Raw genomic sequence first — 19,530 nt, forward strand, 5'->3', positions numbered from 1 at the left:
GCGTGATGTGAACTCCGAGGTATTTGAAGCTGTCCACTCTCTCCACTGGGCACTCGTTGATGACGGGGGTCTGGTAGTTCCTCTCCTGCTTAGTGCTGAAGCCCACTATCAGCTCCTTTGTCTTACTGACGTTTAGAAGGAGGTTGTTTCTCTGGCAGGAGGTTGTTCCTCTGTCCTGGTCGTTGTGTCCTTGGGCAAGACACTTCACCTACCTCCTACTGGTGATAGCCAGAGGGGCTGATGGCGCGATATGGGGCTTCTGCCCCAGGGCAGCTGTGGCTGCAACTGTAGCTTGCCTCCACCAGTGTGTGAATGTGAGAGTGACTGAATAGTGGAATTGTAAAGCACTTTAGGTGCCTTGAAAAGCGCTATATAAATGCAATCCATTATAATATTATTATTATTACTATTACTAAACCCCGTATTTGAGAAACTTAAGTTCACTAAAGACCTTTAAATTCCAGTGTACTGATACAGCTGGCTCATGATATGAGATAGGTAGACAAATAAAAGCTCCAAGATTTACTGGCCACCTGGAAAATAGTGGTTAGGACATTGGAGATGAATCTCAGCTTGAAAAACCAAGAAGATGTGCTGAAGACATTATACTGCCTGAAAACTCTCACTTTACTCAAATGTTTGTACCTTGATCACATGGTCCCACACAAGCGTCTAACCGTTCTTGTACAAGATGTTGATGAAAAGCTTATAAAAACCCTCATTGAGAAGCTAGGCCGCTAACACAAAGAAGAGCAGGTGGCTGCGTTTTGAATCACACATTAATATTCTGCCCTGTCGCTGTGATTTGCACACGCTGTGTCTGTAAGTTGAAAACACAGTTTTCAAGTGCGTGGACACGGCTGCTTTGTGTCTTATCTGCACTGTAGCAAGAATCAGTCACACATTTCATGCTGCGTGACTTTGTTGTTTTCTGAAAATATGAGACATTAGTCAACCTCAAAACATATTCTTTTAATTTCGGCATGTCTTTAAGATTTGGATAACTATAAAAGTAAAAAAACAACTTTGAAAAAGACACTTGGTTTTCTTTATTCAGCCAGAGGGTACAGAGCAGGAACCTTTTGCGGAGCTGGATTTCAAGTTAAATAAGCTGTTCTGTTAAACAGATCTGACAGCTCTGTTCTCCTCCTCAGGCCCTCCTCAGTATGTACCGCTCAGGTTCCCAGAACAGCGAACACTGTGTATGTGTCCAAGGTTAAACAAAAGAGGGTCTTGGGGTAAACTTTGAAAGACAATAAATTAACATTCATGTCAATGATAGATATCAAAGTGGAGGCTTCTGGGAACAGCTGATGGACCACTCAGCAAAGCTCCCCTGCTGTGAAGCTTCACCAAGCCTGCAAGATGAAGGCGACTGCACGTGTGTGTGTGTGTTTGATGAGACTGAGTGTTGGCATTCTAACAACTCATTCTTAATGAGAAGGATCATGAAGTGAAGCCCCACAGATACTACATGCGAGGATGAGAGATGGTGTGTGTTTTTTCTAATGGGGACAGCCTGTAGTGCTTTTCAATCATTTAAGCGCTCAGAGACACCTTTTAATGTTCACCATTCCCACCATGTAGGAAATGTAACCTTGACACTAAGAGACACAAAGACTTTTTTGTGACGCGCTAAATTCCTCAATGACCTTGGAAACATTTTTTTTCTGACTGAAAGAGAATCTAACAGGAGAGAGATGCAGGGTTTTTTCTAATTAGTGCCGTGACACCCGGCGCTTACCGTAGCCGTGCGATCTCTTCATGTGATGCTTCATGTTGCTTTTCTGGGTGAATCTGATGTTGCACACCTCACACTTGAATGGCTTCTTTCCAGTGTGTTTGACCATGTGGACCTGCAGAGCGCTCTTCTGGTTGAAGGCCTTGTCACACTGAGTGCACTTGAAAGGCCGCTCACCTGCAGTAACACACAGGCCCACAGTTTAATCAGTATCAACAGATGCTACCCCAATATGTTCAAAAACTCACACATACTGTGTACATTCTTAGTAAAGATTCTCCTCTGATTCACAAACAGCTGAACAAAACGCTCCCATTGATGGATAATGATATAAGGATTTTATTCCTGTAAATAAGCAGCTGTGAAGTGAACTGCATTGTGCACAAACTGCTTTCACAAGCTATGTTATTAACAAAAGTGTACTACAATCTGAGTAGGAAACAAAAGCCACACAAATCCTGACATGTTTCCTCTTGTGAGTAATTTTCTAGGTGTCGAAATTAAACTGCCATAACCCGCTGCGTCCTTGATGAGGGTGCTGAAAGGTCACTGTTACTGTAGGAGTGTGCATTTAGAGGTGGTGATTTTCTGGTTTCATTAAGGAGAGATGGTGAACCTAAAGCAAGTGTTTTTAATGCTGCAGTCTCCTGCAGTTCAGTTACTGGGATCTAAAATGCAGACCCTTCAGTACGCCAAATGTAAGAAAACTCTTCACGTATTAATGCCGTGTCCTGCTGAAACAAACAAATCAGCATCCAGCTGAACCGAAGCAGCTGGATGCTATTGTGATAATGGCCATGTAAAGAAATCATATTCTTTTTCCCCTCAAGATACAATTTATTTCACATCTTCTGACACACAGGCAAAGCAGCTATGCCTACATTGTTTATGCTTAAGCTACAACTCTTTGCACTAACTTGCTGTTCAAAACTAACCAAAGAAACAGCTCCTATTCCTAAGGAATTCAGGGCTACACAACCAGAGTCGCTTCTCCTCAAACATTTTTCATTTCAGGGCCTGTCACGTCTGTTAAGCTAGGCATGAGATAACAAGCAGTGACAAACGTCAGTCGTAAGCTGGGAGCAAAGGGGAAGTGGAACATTTCTGGGGGGGTTTCTGCTAAAAGATAAAGCATAACAAACCCCGCAGCACAAAATTATGAGCCAACCCAGCAGAGAGAGATCCAATGAAAGATAGGACAGAAATATGTTTTTTTATGTGCTTATAAACTTTGCATAAGTTTTTGAATTAGTGAGCCTGAAAGGGGAAGATTGTAGCTGCTAAATATGACACACACTGCTTGAAATCCCACTTTTTTTCAATAATCATATTATTAGTCGCAACAAAGGAGTTAATGTACGAGGGTAATCCCAAAAGTAAGGTCTCCTATTGTTTTAGAAATACAAACAACCATGTATTTATGACGGGCGACGTGTGGACGCGCGGTGTCGTGGAGAATGCTTACGCCCTTGCTCAGTATTCCTGTTCTCCAGTTCTGAAATGCCCGTCTGAGTTTTTCCAGTGTTTCACAGTACCTGTCAGCATTGCCACAGCCCTCCACGCTGTGCTGAGTCACCTAGAGCAGTGGCAGAACTACGTCCGAATGTTCTTCGTGGACTACAGCTCAGCCTTTAATACAATCATCCCGGACATCCTCATCACCAAACTGGTCACTCTTGGCCTCCCTCCTTTCACATGTGCCTGGATAAAGGACTTTCTCACAAACCGGCCCCAGACTGTAAGACTCGGCCCTCATCTCTCCTTCACTCGCACACTGAGCACCAGCTCCCCACAGGGCTGTGTGCTGAGCCCCCTCCTGTATTCTCTCTACACCCACGACTGCAGTTCGACCCACAACAACACTCTCATCATCAAGTTTGCTGATGACACCACGGTAGTCGGACTCATCTCAAAGGGAGACGAGGCAGACTACAGAGAGGAAGTCCTGAAGCTGGCAGCCTGGTGTTCAGAAAACAACCTGGCACTGAACACTAAGAAAACCAAAGAGCTCATTGTTGACTTCAGGAGACACAGCACTGACTTGGCCCCCCTTTACATCAATGGGGAGTGTGTGGAGAGGGTCCACACCTTCCAGTTCCTTGGTGTCCTCATCTCTGCTGACATCACCTGGACAGACAATATCTCAGCGGTCGTCAAGAGGGCCCAACAGCGGCTGCACTTCCTGAGAGTCCTCAGGAAGTACAAGCTGAACTCCAACCTGCTGCTGACCTTTTACCGCTCGTCCATTGAGAGCCTGCTAACCTACTGCATCACGGTATGGTACGGCAGCTGCACCAAGGCGGATAGAGTGAGGCTTCAGAGTGTGGTCAAGACAGCACAGAAGATGATCGGCTGCCCTCTCCCCTCCCTGATGGACATTTATTTCTCCCGCAGCCTCAGCAGAGCAGCAAACATTATCAAGGACAGCTCCCACCCTGGTTTCAACATGTTCAGCCTGCGCTACAGGTGCATCAGCACAAAAACCCACAGACTCAAAAACAGTTTCTTTCCCAAAGCCATAACTGACCCCCCCCCATTTTTTATTTTTTCTTCCCACTTCCTCTATGGACCACCACTGTGCAATACCAATCCTATGGGCAATAACTCAACTGTATATACACAACACTATTTATTACATATTACTTTTTTTTTTTTTTTAAACGGCCTGTACTACAACCCAGTGACTACAACATGTTGCCAAGGTTGGAAGAACATTTGTCCGGAAGGCGATTCTGCTACAGTGGCAGCAAGTGGGTATGACATGGGTATTATAAAACTGCCACAGCGTTTAAAAATCGACCAAAATGGCGATTATGTCGAAAAATAAATAAGTCTTCAAGCTTTGAAATGATGTTAATATTAAAGAAAATACACGGTTGTTTTTATTTCTAAAACAATAGCAGACTCTTTCCTCTTATCCACCACCCCTCCTCTGAACATGTCCAAACCATCTCAGCCTTTTACATCTACTGTCAGATTAGGGTTTGGGATTTTAAACTATAATGAACGACAGTGTTTTGTCACCTGTGTGCGTTCGATTGTGTCTCTCCAGCTGACTGCGCTTGGCGAAGGCTTTTACGCAGGAGGAACAACTGAAGACTCTGGGCTTCTGGGAGCTGGGTGACGGGCCCGGCTGGTGCACTCGTTTATGTTCCTGCAGATAAAATGAGTTTACAGTTACAGTCTAACTCTGTCCTCAGCAGACAGGCGCTCACAGCATCAGTGCGAAAAACCTGCACAAATATTTGTATTTCATCATTTGTATTTGTATTCCTCAAAGAAATTAGCAGCATCCTTTGACCTTGTCACAGAGAATTAGGGCTGCTTTGACAACACAAGGAGATTAATTACACCCAGTATTAATATACTGCCAGGTCTCTCTTGGAAATGAGATTTTTAATCTCAATGAGATTTTTTACCTGGATAAATAAAGGATTAATAAAAATATGCTCATCTCAGTAAATGTTTATTAAGATCAGTGTTGATCAGGAGTACTGATCTCAATGACATAAATCTATGTAAGGTAGTCATCGTTTCTGAATTACTGAAGATATATTACCTCTCACATTTCTGTGCTCCACGTTCTATTTATATATTACTATTATCAGACAACATTTTAAGCTAGTTTTAGTACCGTGGTAGTGCTTTTTTGTATTATCAAGGAAATCTAACACTACTTATGCTAACACTTTGTACTCAGTTTTCCAAGTAACCAACACTGACCAGCTATTACATCCTAGCTGTACAAATGCTAAACTCTAATGAAGTAGAAGTCAATAGTGCAGCCCTCTGAATATTCATACATGTAGCAAATGAAATTCGAGGCTATCACGATACTGGGTTGCAAGTACACTACATTGCTGATATGAAAAATAATGTTTGGAGGAACATTTTGTTCACTGTGGCTCTAACAGTTAAGCAGTGACACTTTTATTCTGTGACTATCCAGTATCATAGCAACAAAAGTAAAAGAGCTGACAAAAAACACACTATGGTGTACACTGAATAACTGATAGGGTGATTTTGTTGCATCTGGCGTGAGCTAGGCTAGTCAGTCTCCCATTTCTACACTGTAAGCTATCCTGGCTGTAGATTTATCTCTGATATACACACAAAAGACACCTCCTTAACTTTTGGCAAAAAAGGCAGTGAGTTATTATATATTAATTGAGGTAAATATTCTATTGCGGCTTAAAAAGCTCCAGTGATTTATGACAGTGGACTACTGTACAATTGTACCACATTATTAATGTATCTGTATTCCTGATATTTCCGGAGGAATTTGCTTTGAAGCAAAAACGGATTGGGTATTCTGTAAGTGTGCAGTTAATTTTTTCAGTATATTATGAAGCTAAAGTTTTTGGATGTCTGGCTGTAATTAAAAAAGCCAAATCATTATCTGGGGTCCAACAGAAAAAATGAAAAATAACTGCAGAACTAATTCATTTTAAAAAAACCCGTCAACATCCAACTTCTGGTTGTAGACTAATAAAGAGTCTCAGGGATGTGGAAAGAGGTCAGCCGCTCTCTGTGTGACAGCAATTAATCTCCACCGCACTACATTCATGGGAGACAGTTACTGTTCAACGCACTGGGGCACATTTACAGAAAAAAAAGGGCTTTCACTTTGTGGCCTTTGAGAAGAAACACGAAAAATAGCAGGAAGAGGGCTTGAGTACAGAGCTGTGTCTTCCTTCTCCCTGGCATTTGTGTGCTTGACTGTGAAGAGGGTCAGTGGCAAAGAGAAGCATGCACGCTCCTTCACAGTCTGGTTGCTTTGTTGTGTAGTTAAAAGTGACAGGGACTGCAACTTGAAGCTTTACCCGTACACAGGCTGTGCTGTATTGAGTTTTTTGATGCATTAAAATGTGAAGCTACTTTTCTTACAGTCTTCAAATCTATAACTTTCACACCTAAGGTAGAGGCACTGACTAATAAAAATAAAATAAAAAAACAAACCGTGCCATGCAAGTTGACATACTGCTTTAATAAAACCTAAAGAGGGTCATTTATCATTTCTATGTCTTTATATAAAAAGCAGGGTTTTTTTTCCCTGTATTCCAATAGCTGGATGATTTAGATAAATGCTCTCAGCAGCTTAGATTTAAAACAATTTTTCAACAGGCTGTGTCTGTATAAGTTCTTACTTTCAGGTGTGTAGCTCGCTTGAAGGCCTTTCTACAGAGGCTGCAGACATGACAGCGGTCCTTGCCGTGAGCCTGTCTGCAGTGACGTCGCAGTGTATTGGCATTCTGGCACACTTGATTACAGTAGAAACACTGATTTCGGTTATCAGTATCCACCTGGAGCTCTTTCCCACCCTTATCAGTGGAAATCTGAAGCACGCACAAAGACAAAGAGCTTACAATGCATAATGGTGATGGTATAAACATCAGCTGACAGGCACTCTTTGAGCTCTTCCCCTGGATTGGTGAAGCAAGCAAAACAAATATACTTACAGTATATCCATTGTCTGTTGCTCCATTTGCGGACTGGGACTGGTGGCTAACCAGTATGACCTGCTGGCCTGTGGTCCCTGGCTGTCCTGTTAGGCCAGAATCATTCAGTACTGCAGGGAAAGTCTGACCCTAAAAAACAAAATATACATTGAAAAAGCGCTTCATGACATAACTCATGTCTGACACATTTTGATTGTCATGTTAAATTAGTAATAATGCAAAATAGCAGCTACTACAGTCTGTAAATTGTGCTGGACATTTGGTTTTTTTTTTATACCTGTGTATTGAGGTTTAAGGTGACGCCATCCAGCATGCCCTGAGCATCTGCAAGGGTTAGTGTGACGCTGCCATCACTGGCCACAGTTCCTGGTGACATCACTAGGCTCTGGGAGGCAGCAGTGTGAGACAGGGTGGTGCTTGGTGGCAGACTGGTGACTGACAGGAGAGAGTGGTTAAAAGGTTAATACCCAGCTGGTTTATGCCACCAGCAACTGTGCGCAAAATGCAGACATACAAAGAAACTGTGTTTAAATGAACATTATCCTCTTAGACACAACAGACCTGGATGCCATAAAAAAGCTCATTTTTCACTTATCCACAAAACCTTTTTCAATATTAGTGTCTCCATTGGTGTAGTGGTTAACAAATGTTCTTGGCAAATGAAGGGTCACTGGTTCAATTACAGACAAAAATCCCCTTTGGGGTTACGTCAGGGAGAGAATCCGGTGTAAAACTCTGGCTGTCTGTGACAACGGAAAGCTGCAGTTTTAGCCCACTTACATTCACTCTCTCATACTGCCTTATCAGAGCAGTTTTCATTTCCTGTTGGGTCTATGAAATCATATCTTTGGCTGGCCAGAATGAAGGATAATTTCACTCCACATTTTAAAGAACAGTCTTTTGACAAGTATCCTCTCACACAAATCTGGGACACCTTCTGAGACAGATGAGGGTTTGGGCTGGCAACCACAGCTCTTTTGGTGCTTTGCTCTCTGACTGAAACTAACACTGGCAGATTCATTAGGTTTGGGAGGATATTGCATTAGAGACGCACAAAACTAGACAATATTTGGTTTGAATAAAAATACAGTTTCTCAGTCAAATCACGGGTTGGACCGTGTCTGCAGACAGAGTGACAGGAAGGTTTTAGCCAAAGCAACAAAATCAAAGATGCTCTGTGTGTCTCAGAGAAGCTGTGGGAACATTATTATTATTATTTTTATTTCCACTTGAGTTAAGTGGAAGGTAATGAAGAGATATAGATGAGACAGAAAATTTGATCAGGCTTCTAGGTGACAAGCTCTCTGACAGACTGGACTTCATAACTATAAAGTAGTTATTCAAGCTTCCAGAAGTTGTATTAAAGTATGCTGATAAACTGCTAATTCAGTTTGATAATATGTTTAAATTGTACTGCTTGTCCTATTTTACATGGAGGTGAACAGGGGTGAGTCTAAAGGGGGGCATGGGGTGTACTGGACCATATTTATTTCAAGGCTTTCATTTTTACATTTTATTTTATTTTTCTACCTTTTTCAGATCAAAGCCAGTAAAACCCCACTGACCTCAGCGTTGTTAGGTTTTAAAGGCACAAACTCACTCATTCAGTTGTACACTTGAACTTGCACAGCATAAAAACTCACAGATACAAACGCCACAAAAATCTTCACTTTCAGAACTCTTTTTACCTCCTACTAGTGTCAGAAATCTTTCCAAAATAACAAAATTAAGATAAATGTTTATGCCTTTGTTTATATTGCATATATATCTTTTTTATTTGACTTGAGAGTATTTATATATTTATGCATTTAATATAATATTTTCTTTAAAATATATATATAAACAGGGTCACGGGGTTAAGCTGTTTTTCTTTTTTTTGACAGATGCTGTATACACTGTAAAACACTGGAATTTCTAACATGGAAACCAATGAGCAGCTCATTTTGAAAGACCTGTAATTTTTTTTCTCTTTCGAATATTTACTAATGCTTATTAAGAAGACAGAAGTATTTATTATCAAATTAGTCAATCAGTCAATGTAACAATCGATAGCTGCAACCCTAAAAACAGACATAAGTGGGTAGCCAAAGAAAGAGGTGTTAACCATCTGTCAAAATTAGCTGCTAGCATTCGAATTGAGGGGTTCCAAAACACTTGAATCCAGCAGCATTGACAGTCAATTGCAACAATTGACGAGCCTGCTTTAGCTTTTTGTCTGGAGAAAAAATAAAAAAAATAAAAACACAACCCTGAGTTGCAATTTTTCTGGCACGCTCCCTGTTAGAGAGCAGAAAAGTTCAAGCTTCATTTTTGTCATAGCAATTTTTAATATCTCTTGAGTGATCTGGACATGGCAGACGATTAGGGTTTCTCAGGTTTGAAAATCTATCTGGCAGCTTTCCTCGTGCACTTTGATCTCTCCACAGTTGGGGGACCTCTCACAGTTTGTGCTGGTGAAGTAGAACCCTCTACTTCTAATAAAGTTTAGTTTCTCTGAAACCCAAAAGTCTTGTCATATTACAAAAAAAGTCAAAGGAAATCTGTTGGGATCCTGAACAAAATGTGAATGAAAACAAAATGTTGGCAGTTGCAAGTCATAAGAGGATAAACGAAAGAGTGCGTGCAGCAGCACAGAAGGGATGCTTCAGGGCTGAGAGAGTGTAAACGACGTGGAGGAAAAACATAACAGCCTCTATAGGAGTCTGATAAACAGGCACATCTTTTTCAGATCATGGAGAGCAACTGCAAGTCTGCAAGTCATGCCAGCTACTGTAGTTTAGCTTTTGAAAAAACGGCTTTTGTGAAAGAAGGTGCAAGTCAAATTCAGGATCTTCTCTGGTCATGCATGTCTTTCATGACCAGGGCAATATTACATGCAGATGCATATTTGAAGTAAGCTGTAAAAATCGTTTGGAAAGAATGCAACTCTCTTATCACACGCGGTTAGAAGACGGGTATAGTCTTACCAGCATTTCCAGTATTGGCGGGGCTTTGAGGTAGCAGGTGGTCATTGGTGATGGTCAGAGTTGCACTGGTGGTTTGGCCGTTTAGCGGTGACGCTAGCCTGATGCTGCCGTTCATCTCAGCGGCACTGGGATTGTTTGGCTGGGGGAGCAGATCCTGACCTGCAATTGTATTGTAGAATATGAGCTTTAATTATTTTCATGAGGTTATTTGCTTCTATTATAAAGATGCTAAGTGTTTTCTGAAATGTAGTTCATATTTTGAAGGGTGGTCAAACGCAAACAAAGTAACAAAGTAAGATTCAAACAACAAAATTCCTTCAGGGTTAATTGAATTAGGTTTTACACATGATTAATATGCCATGCAATGCCACATACGGTGTAGTTTAATAAGTGCTTAACTTTTATTAACCAAACATATTGTCACACTAAAATAAGAAGAATATGACTGATAACATTTTTCTCTCTTAAGACGATGTATTTCCAGCCCAATAATTTCTGCTGCCTGGGCAGGAAAAAATCTTATTTTTGATGGAACTGCACTTATTCATAAATAAAAAACTTAAAATGAGAATAGCTTCTTAAAGCTTTAATCTGAAAGACTGCAATCACGATACAATAAGTCAGAGAGCTGAAATGAAAGAGAGATTGAGCTGAGCTGAGTAGACTTAGCAGGCTTAGTGATACAGCTACATCCCTCCTTCACATTGTTGATGCAATGAACTTTAAATCCCCAGATGATACAGCCAAATGGGTGATGCTGATGGTGTATACAAAAGCTGAAAAATGGCCTCTAATAGAGTGTCTTTAGATCTGGGTTTGTGAAGTGGCTCTGAGTTATTATTGGCTTCATTTTTTTCCTCTTTGCCTGCTAGTGTGTTTGCCTGAGTGAGAAAATCAATAGTGATAGTTGAGAGCTTTTTTTTTTTTATTATTATTTTCCCATGTTTGTTATCAATAGCCCCTTTCTGCCTTTACTAAAAAACATGTTCAGCAGAGCTGTGTATTTTTGGTATTTGATATTTTTGTTTCTACCTGATATGGTGAGGGTGATCTCCTGAGGATTTCCTCCTGCTGTGCCAGAACCAGCAGCTGAAGCCTGGACTTGGGCGAGAGCTTGTGTCAGGCTGGAGTTGTTGATGGTCAGGGTGATCTCCTGACCGCTGTTGCCACCTGCCACTAGCGCAGAGCTGCCCATGACATTGCTTAGGTCCTGAGAACCTGCACAACCCACAGCAACATAACACAGATGGTGACCTCCTAGTACAATGTGGCCACTCTGTATGTTTTTTTCACTTAGAGCTGTCATACATACTGGCAGCATCCTGCTCAGATAGTCCAGCCATTGTGACCTGCGCAGGTGTGATAGTGGAGGGCTGCAAGGCCAGGCTGGTCAGTGGGTGGATGACAACGTTGGCAGACACTGAGGTGTCAGTCGTAGACATGAGCTGGCTCCCTGAGTGGGAGACCAGACCTGTATCGACACTCAGGGGCTGCGAGAGGAGGCCGCCTTGCTGTAGAGTCTGCTGCAGGAGGGCGGGATCGATCTGAAAGGAGAGAGTATTACTTAACTTGAAAATGAAGGAGAGCATGTGTGGGGGAATCAGCAACAATGTTAGGATTTTCTTTTCTTTTACATTATGGAATAAAGTAATGATAAGATTTCCTTTCAATGCTTTTAAACATTTTCAAAGTTTTATGTATGACTTTGTTGACTGACACTGTTCTCATTCCTAGCATGCATCACTATAGGATGTGCCTCCCTGTCGATTACTCAGAAGCATGACTGCCACCCTGCCACCACTCACCCTTCAATAGCTTACACTATTTCAATAACCATTACTCAAACACGTTTTCTTCGGAGCACAACCTACAACCTACATTAGGCTGGCTAGACATGGATAGTAATATGGATAATAACACAGAGTTCGGCAGGGGTGATGTGTAACCTGTAGTGTGATGTTGTTGATGTTGCTGGTGTCGATGCCGGAGATCTGGACGTTGGGACACACCAGGTTGGCGGGCGTCAGCTGCAAGTGGATGCCATCCAGCGTGGTAAGGCCATCTGGGAGCGACACGGTCAAGTCTCCTGCAGCTGAGGCACACACACAGACACAAACATATGTAAATGTTTGACAGGAGAGTAGCTATGTAATAATACAGGATTAGGACCACGCGAATAAGACTATAATTAACGGTTAATGGATAACAGTTCTTAGCAGGAAAATGTGAGTTAAAAGTTTTCTATGTTGGGGGGGGGGAAGGAATCCTGAATACTCCACTGTCCTGCTCCAGGTGAAGGGTGGGAAAAGTAAATTTATATGTTGCCAGACTTCATCAATCTAATCGTTTAAACATTTTAGCGAATGTTTGACTGCAGTGCTGCATTTAGAAATCAGAGCTCCTCCAAAAACCCAATTAATAATCACAATGTCGTCCCTGCATCATTTGTTGTTTCCCTTTTCTTTTATTCGATCACTGTGAATGTTTGGAGATGCTTTGATAGACTTTTCTCATCACATAAAGACCGATTTCCTTCAAAAACAACCACGCACTGCGCTGGGGCTTCAATGAAGGCGTGTTTTTGTCTGCTTGACATCGGGTGCCGCGGTGCAACCCTTTTTTGCCCTTGATGTTGCCAACTGAATATGAAGCAATGAGACTACAAATGATGATCCTCTGGGGCATTCCTGTCACAACTGCTGACAACAACCAACTGTTGGTGCATTAATCGTACACCTATCATTTCTACCAAGGAATGTGTAACTCTTTGTGGCATTCACAAGAAATGTGTTGCCAGTGGGTCGTCAATAATACTGCACAGTGATATCTTGGATATTAAAATTTGGGCACCAGCCTTCACTCATTTCGTGCTCTTATGGTGCTTTACTGAAAACATTAGGACCTGTCAGTTAAAATCAAAGGTGTGTTATAAACAAAACACCATTGTTCTTGCTGCAATTCTCTCTTTTACAGCATTAAAGTAATGGCTCATTAATTATCCCTACCTGACATGGAGGCGGGCAGGAGGGCCTGTCCTACTAGTCCTGACTGCAGTAGATTCTGGTCAAACTGTCCTGTGAGAACCTGGTTAGCTGGGAGGTAAATGCTGGGGTCAGCACTGGGTGTTTGCAGCAGCCCCACAGACTGAAGAGCCTCTGATCCAGTTGGCTGCTGCCCCTGACTTGGAGCCACACCCTGCCCAGTCGCTGGGTCTTGACCCTGTCTGGCCTGACTGGAGGACGAGGAAGAACGCTTGGATTTGCGGCCGTCGCCGTTTGGACGGAAGTGACACTGGATGTGTGTTTTGCGGTGACCCGAAGTTCTGAAGCGGAGTTCGCAGAAGGGACACTTGAAGGGCTTGGAGCCGGTGTGGAGGCGCATGTGCACCTTCAGGCTCCCCTTTGTAGAGAAGGAGGTGTTGCACATATGACAGCTGAAAAGCTTCTGACCTGAATAAGAAACAAAGAGGATGTTATGTGCGGCAAACTGAAAATGAATCGTTGCTCTTTAAAAACCGCAGGTTTATTTTTGACCAGCATGTGAATTTTGAATCTTGAATCTAGTCTTGGTTCTTTGATCTGAGAAAGAGAAAAATGTCAAACCTTTAATGTCAGCCAATAACTTTTACTACTTTTAATAAACATTTTTTTTTCTTTTTTCTCTTATCTTGATTAACTTGCTTTAGGCGTGCACTTTTCAGTGATCTCGTTGTCCTGTAAAATTCACAATGCATTTTAAGATGCTATTAATCACATCTAAATGGCTACAAATGTCAAGGTCTCAGTAGATGAGCTGTATAAGCCGATCTGCTGAGACTGTATTCCAGCAGTTGGCCTCCTTTTTGGTCCATGCTCTTATTTTAAATTACTAAAGCACTGCATCATCTTGTTACGATGTACAGCCATTTTTATAAAACCTAATGTTATGTATGAATGTATTCTTGACTGTGTGTTTGAAAAAAAGGGTTATACAAATATATGACTAGCTAGGTCTGCTAAAACGAACGGAATTAACAGAGCTCAATCTTACTGTGTCAGCTTCTTTAAGGTAAGGTTGGTGTTTGTGGTGACACAAACAAGTCAGCAACATATTCTACTGATTAACCACTAACCTGTATGTGTTTTAACGTGGCAGTCCAGGGTCGACTTCACTGTAAAACTCTTCCCACATTCGTCACACTTGTAAGGCCTCTCTCCTGTGTGGATCCTGATGTGTCTGGACATTGAAAAGGATTGATATAGTTATACTTGCAAGAGCACAAGGACACATGAGAATATCAAAGTGATGATTACCTTTCTTTTAAATAAACTAAATGCATTATAAAGTAAAGACACACCCTAATATGAATAGATATATACAAATGGTTATCATCCATGGACATACAGTTTATCTTTCTGGTGAGAAACTGAAAAAGATCATGAAAAAAAATGTGTTTGTGGTGCAGTTTTAATAACATGGAGCAGAATTTGAAGAGATTTAAAATGCATTTATTTTGACCTCCTCTCTGATGTCCTTGATTTGTTTTCCTTGGCTTCATACATATAAACTATTGCTTGTTGTTAATCTATCCAACATCTACTTAATGCATTAAATTATAGCTTGATGATTTATATCTAAGGCTGTTTCTTATTTCCTTTAGATGGTTAATGTAATCTCCACTGCATTTTCACAGCCCAACTGTGGGTGTGAGGACACAGTAGCAATGTTATTATGCTGTGTCATTATTCAGTTCAGACAAGTGCTGTAAAACTAAATAAGGTCCACAGTCCTATAAGCCTCCAACCATCAACACTCACACAATTCAGACTTTGACTACTGCAGACAAACAAATTTCTTCTAAATTTATATACGCAGCACAACATTTACCTGACGAGGTCGCTGGGCTTCTTGAAGCTCTTGGGGCAGTAATTGCAGCAGTTGGCAAACTTGGGTTCGGTTTCCAGCTCCACGGCTTTGTCTTTAATCTCACTGATCCGATCTCTTTCAGCTGCCGACTGGGAAAGTATTCGCTCCGAAACTGAGGCCTCCTCGCCGGGATCCTTCGCCAATTCGGCTGCCTGCTCTTCAGTGAACGTGATAATTTCCATACCCCTCCTCTTTGATGTCTTTTGTTCACTTTCCTCTTCATTTTCCTCTTCTTCCACATCTTGACTTGACTCCAGGCCTATAACTGTGATAAACAGAGTCAGTTTTTTCACTTTCTATCTTTGGTTGACACTTTCTTTTGATGCAAGGCAGCTTGGACTGAGACAAAGATGCACTCAGACAAGCTGAAGCCTGATATAATGTATGTTGTACTTGATTAATGTGGCACTCTTCGCTGAAGGAAAAGTGGTGCATGAACAGCTCTGTATAACAGTGTAAGATGGAGAGACCATATGGTTTAATATAAATACAGTATAACTCAATGCAGTAATGCTTACTTTGATCGTCCATGGCGTGCTCCTTTTTCATATGCCTCTTACAAAGCAGGCTGGTCCGGAAGCTCTCATCACACATGGAGCATTTGAAAGACTTGATGTGAATGATCATGTGGCGATTCAGGCTGCCATTTGTGGTGAAGGAGGCGTCACAAACATTACACTTAAAGGGCTTCACTCCTGTTGGGAAGACAGAACAGAGGTAAGGTGTTGTGTGATCCTTGTGACAGCCTCTAGGGTGTCACTACTGTTACTGCCAGACCCTGAAAAAGACTTACAAATTAAAAAATTAAAATGAAATCAATGTCATGTTTAGTATGTTTAGTTCATAGACTTATTCCACTTTTGAAGGACTAGAGTGTAGATAATTTAGGCAAATTAGGATGCCATTGTGAAACATGGCATACTCGACCTCGAGCTCACCTGTATGGGTATTCAGATGGGACTTGAGTACTCCAGCTGATACAAAGGCTCGTCCACAGAGGTTACATCCGAATGGTTTCTCCCCAGTGTGCGATCTCACGTGCTGTTTCAAGTGGCTTGACTTTTTAAAGGCTTTACTGCACCAAGTGCACCTGATAATGGAAAAAACAGCAACAACATGAATGAATGAATCGCTGTAAATCTTTATGAATTATTGTTATTCACCAGATCTGGGAGAGTAATTTATGCGAATTGGAACAATTCTTAACATGTAATTATTTTATTACATTTTTAATAACATAGCAATATTTCACTGGACGTATGATCTACACTGCCTTGTTATTTGTGAAATAGAGAAAGGACATACACACAAGACAGCTTAAGAAAACAGCAACTTGCCTTTCGCAAACATGTTTTATTTTAACTGGTGGTTTTGTGCAACATCTGTTAGTCTTCTCTTAAACGTGACCATAAACCACATAAAAGCATAAGGCATTATCTGATAATGATAATAAAAGAAAGAGAAGAAATGCAGGGCATAGGAAGAGGACATGATGAAGCAAAGGCCCTGGGCTGTATTTTAAAGATAGACCACTCGTCAGTCAGGTGAGCCTTTACATCATCTGCCAGAGCTAAACTGAATAATTTAGTACAAACTACAGGCTCAGCTTTTCGAATATAAAAGAGTTTGGCCCAGTAGCAGTAGCAGTATCCACATAGTGCAGTTAAAGTATTTAGATTTATTTAGAAACTGAACTATTCTCTGGTCAGTTTTTATGGACTGTATGGATAGACAGCAAACTGTCACCAACTGTCTAACTAGAAATAAATTAGAAAACCAATAATATTGACTTTCATTTCAGTTAAATCCATAAATAAGGCAAAATAAGTAGACAAAAAAATGATGTCAATCCATTTCAACATAATGAGAAGCCTGAGACACATGAGCGAATAAATCTCTGTAAATACTATTGCTTTATCTGTGCAAAAGTTTAAATTGAAAGACACTGATAACAAAGTTAGGTAAGGTTATTAAGGACAAAGTTATAAACCATCTGCCTCCTCAAGGTCACTGCTTATAACACTTAATATCATTAATCTTTTTAGGCTCTGGAAACAGATTGTTTGGGTGATTTAGGCGACACAAAATTAATAACAAGACTGTAGATCAAGAAAAAAGGACAGGAGAGCCTAGCAGAGGTTTATGATCAATGATCATGTCAGAAAACCTGCAGCACCCAGACTCATCAGGCGTAAGTGCTGCAGAAATCAGCTCTAAATGGTGGAATGAGCAGACTGACACTACCCTCGAATTACCCGTGGTCTGTAAAACCGCTCTCAAACAACACAAGGGCACATTTTCTACTTTGATGAGATAAAAATTGAACTCTTCAGTCTGAATGCCAAATGCTGTGGTGTAAACCAGGTTCTGCTCATTGTACGGTTGAGATCACTTCTGTAATGGATCAGCCTTAAGGTAGTCAATCCAGGAGGAGGTGAGTCATGATGATAGAGGGAGCAGATTGTGGACAACATAAGAATGGGCAAAGATTTACTTTAAAGTACAGTCACTTGTAGCAAATATAACAAGAACAGTTTTGGTAATCTCACTGAATGTCCCGAATCATCTGGCCTAAGCAGAGAAAGCTGGAGAGGAGACCTTTGACTAGAGCTCAGCTAGTGACCTCTATCCTGACAGATTTCTGAAATAATTTAGCAAAGACAAACTGCAGAACCTGCCTTTGAGAAATATGGGTGCAAAGACAGGCAAGGAAGTGTGGAAGCTGTAATTCAAACTAATGATGTTTTTAAAAGATAGTAATTTAAACACTAAAGAGGTGGGAGTCATTTCTTAAGACAGTCATATAGGTACATGGAAACACACACACCTGTAGGCTCTCTTAGTGTTGTCTTCACAGTCTTCCTGGTACTCCTGTGTCTCTGTAGGCAACTGGAGGTCGTTTTGACTGCTCTGCTGAAGAAGCCCATTCGTCTGCATAAAAAAAAGATCAATACTGGCACAACTTAAAACACATACAAATACATGTGCACTTTCAAGGACAGGGAATAAATGAGGTTACTGACACTAGTATATGCATAACATATGCATGATAGAGTCTACAGACAGTATATGAAAGAAGGTCATGCGACCTCATTGTGTTTTTAGCATTTTATTTGCTACTGTAGAAATAATACGCAACATTTTGGGCCGTCTCTCTATATCAGATCCAGTGGGCTGATTTGAACCCAGTGAAAAAACGATTTTTAGTTTCAGGTGGTTGCACACTAATGAAAATGTAATGATGTATTTAAAATGAAAGAAGGAAAGCTACTCATAACTTACCACCTCAGCAGGTGGGACATGAAGCAGATTTGGAGGGTGATAGCTGGATGAAAGGGCCTGAGACTCCAGGGTGCTGGAGTCCTGCAGCTGCTGGACTGTGGAGAACTGGGACTGATTGTAGCTCGTTTCAGTGATGGTGAAGCCTAGATGGAGTCAGACGAGAATAATCAGTCTTGTTTATAGTCAAATCCAAAGATCTAACCTCTGGCTGATAGCAATATTGGGTCTACCTGAAAAAAACAACAACAAAAAAAACCAAACACAAGACATGTTTCACTTTTTTTCAACTAAAAACATAATAGGAATAATAATAGGAATCTATGAAATCTGAAAAAGTGTCTAAGATCTGCATTACACAGCACAATATCAGCCATCAGGGAGGATGGCTTTTATTGATTTAAAAAAAAAAAAAAAAAAGCTGAACTCAACACTATCAGTCTTCCAAAGTGTCCGACCGCCCCTGGGATTTCAGCCTGCAGCAGAAAGGTGTTTTATTGTTATAGCTGGTATTGTTTGTTTATCTGTGCTCTTCTTCTCTCTTTGCTTTTTTTTCCACTTCTTCCTGATAAAAGTGTTTTTCCCCCTCACTACTGCACAGCGCCTGCTCATTGGGGACCTCTAGGTTACCTTTATAATACTGTGAGGTCTTTACATTACAATGTAAAGCTTCCCTTGAGATAACAGTTGCCATGCTACATAATTAAAGCTGAACTGATGCTGTGTGATGTACACCCTAGAGGCTGTTACAAGAATATTCTGCAATTATTGCACTGGCTAAAAGAACACAAGGTGACTTGTCTTGAATTGTTTTTGCATTCATGCATGCAGTTTGAGGCGATTGCACGGGTTGCCTGAAGGAAAGCAGTCTGTCTCCCATCTGAAGATCGGCTACAATCACTCTTGGACAGAATCGCAAAGGTTTGCAAGTAATTTGATCTAATTTATAAAAGCAGACAGATGTTCCAAATCTATGATGCCCTGGCTGGACTCTGAATGTAAGTAGCTAATGTGAATTTGCATTTGTGCAGACAGCAACAGATCATTGTACACCCCCCCTTTGTAAAACTATACATTGTACACCCTGTATAGTTTTCAGGGTTTTTATCGGTTTTCAGCGTTATTTTGTTATCGTTTTGATCGTTAACTCGGTTTTTCTGGGTCTATTCACGTGTGTTAT

The 19,530-nt window shown here is 41.1% G+C and overlaps 1 protein-coding gene across 1 annotated transcript in view; it reads right to left on the minus strand.

The window, feature by feature from the left end:
• The window catches only part of znf236 (zinc finger protein 236), a 50,100-nt gene that overhangs the window by 4,772 nt on the left and 25,798 nt on the right, over window positions 1-19,530 (minus strand). The window contains exons 16-31 of the mRNA XM_005743235.1: window positions 18,354-18,496; window positions 17,899-18,002; window positions 16,010-16,161; window positions 15,590-15,766; window positions 15,033-15,336; window positions 14,278-14,381; window positions 13,172-13,615; window positions 12,113-12,258; window positions 11,479-11,710; window positions 11,199-11,384; window positions 10,167-10,325; window positions 7,478-7,635; window positions 7,201-7,329; window positions 6,889-7,077; window positions 4,766-4,895; window positions 1,745-1,918 (exon numbers count right to left, since the gene is read on the minus strand). Of these exons, the coding sequence (XP_005743292.1) occupies window positions 1,745-1,918; window positions 4,766-4,895; window positions 6,889-7,077; window positions 7,201-7,329; window positions 7,478-7,635; window positions 10,167-10,325; window positions 11,199-11,384; window positions 11,479-11,710; window positions 12,113-12,258; window positions 13,172-13,615; window positions 14,278-14,381; window positions 15,033-15,336; window positions 15,590-15,766; window positions 16,010-16,161; window positions 17,899-18,002; window positions 18,354-18,496 (2,931 nt within the window). The remainder of the gene's footprint in view (window positions 1-1,744; window positions 1,919-4,765; window positions 4,896-6,888; window positions 7,078-7,200; window positions 7,330-7,477; window positions 7,636-10,166; window positions 10,326-11,198; window positions 11,385-11,478; window positions 11,711-12,112; window positions 12,259-13,171; window positions 13,616-14,277; window positions 14,382-15,032; window positions 15,337-15,589; window positions 15,767-16,009; window positions 16,162-17,898; window positions 18,003-18,353; window positions 18,497-19,530) is intronic.

This window comes from Pundamilia nyererei, unplaced genomic scaffold (assembly GCF_000239375.1).
Source record: "Pundamilia nyererei isolate P.nyererei 1_Seehausen unplaced genomic scaffold, PunNye1.0 scaffold00129, whole genome shotgun sequence".
In the NCBI taxonomy this organism is placed as follows: Eukaryota; Metazoa; Chordata; class Actinopteri; order Cichliformes; family Cichlidae; genus Pundamilia; species Pundamilia nyererei.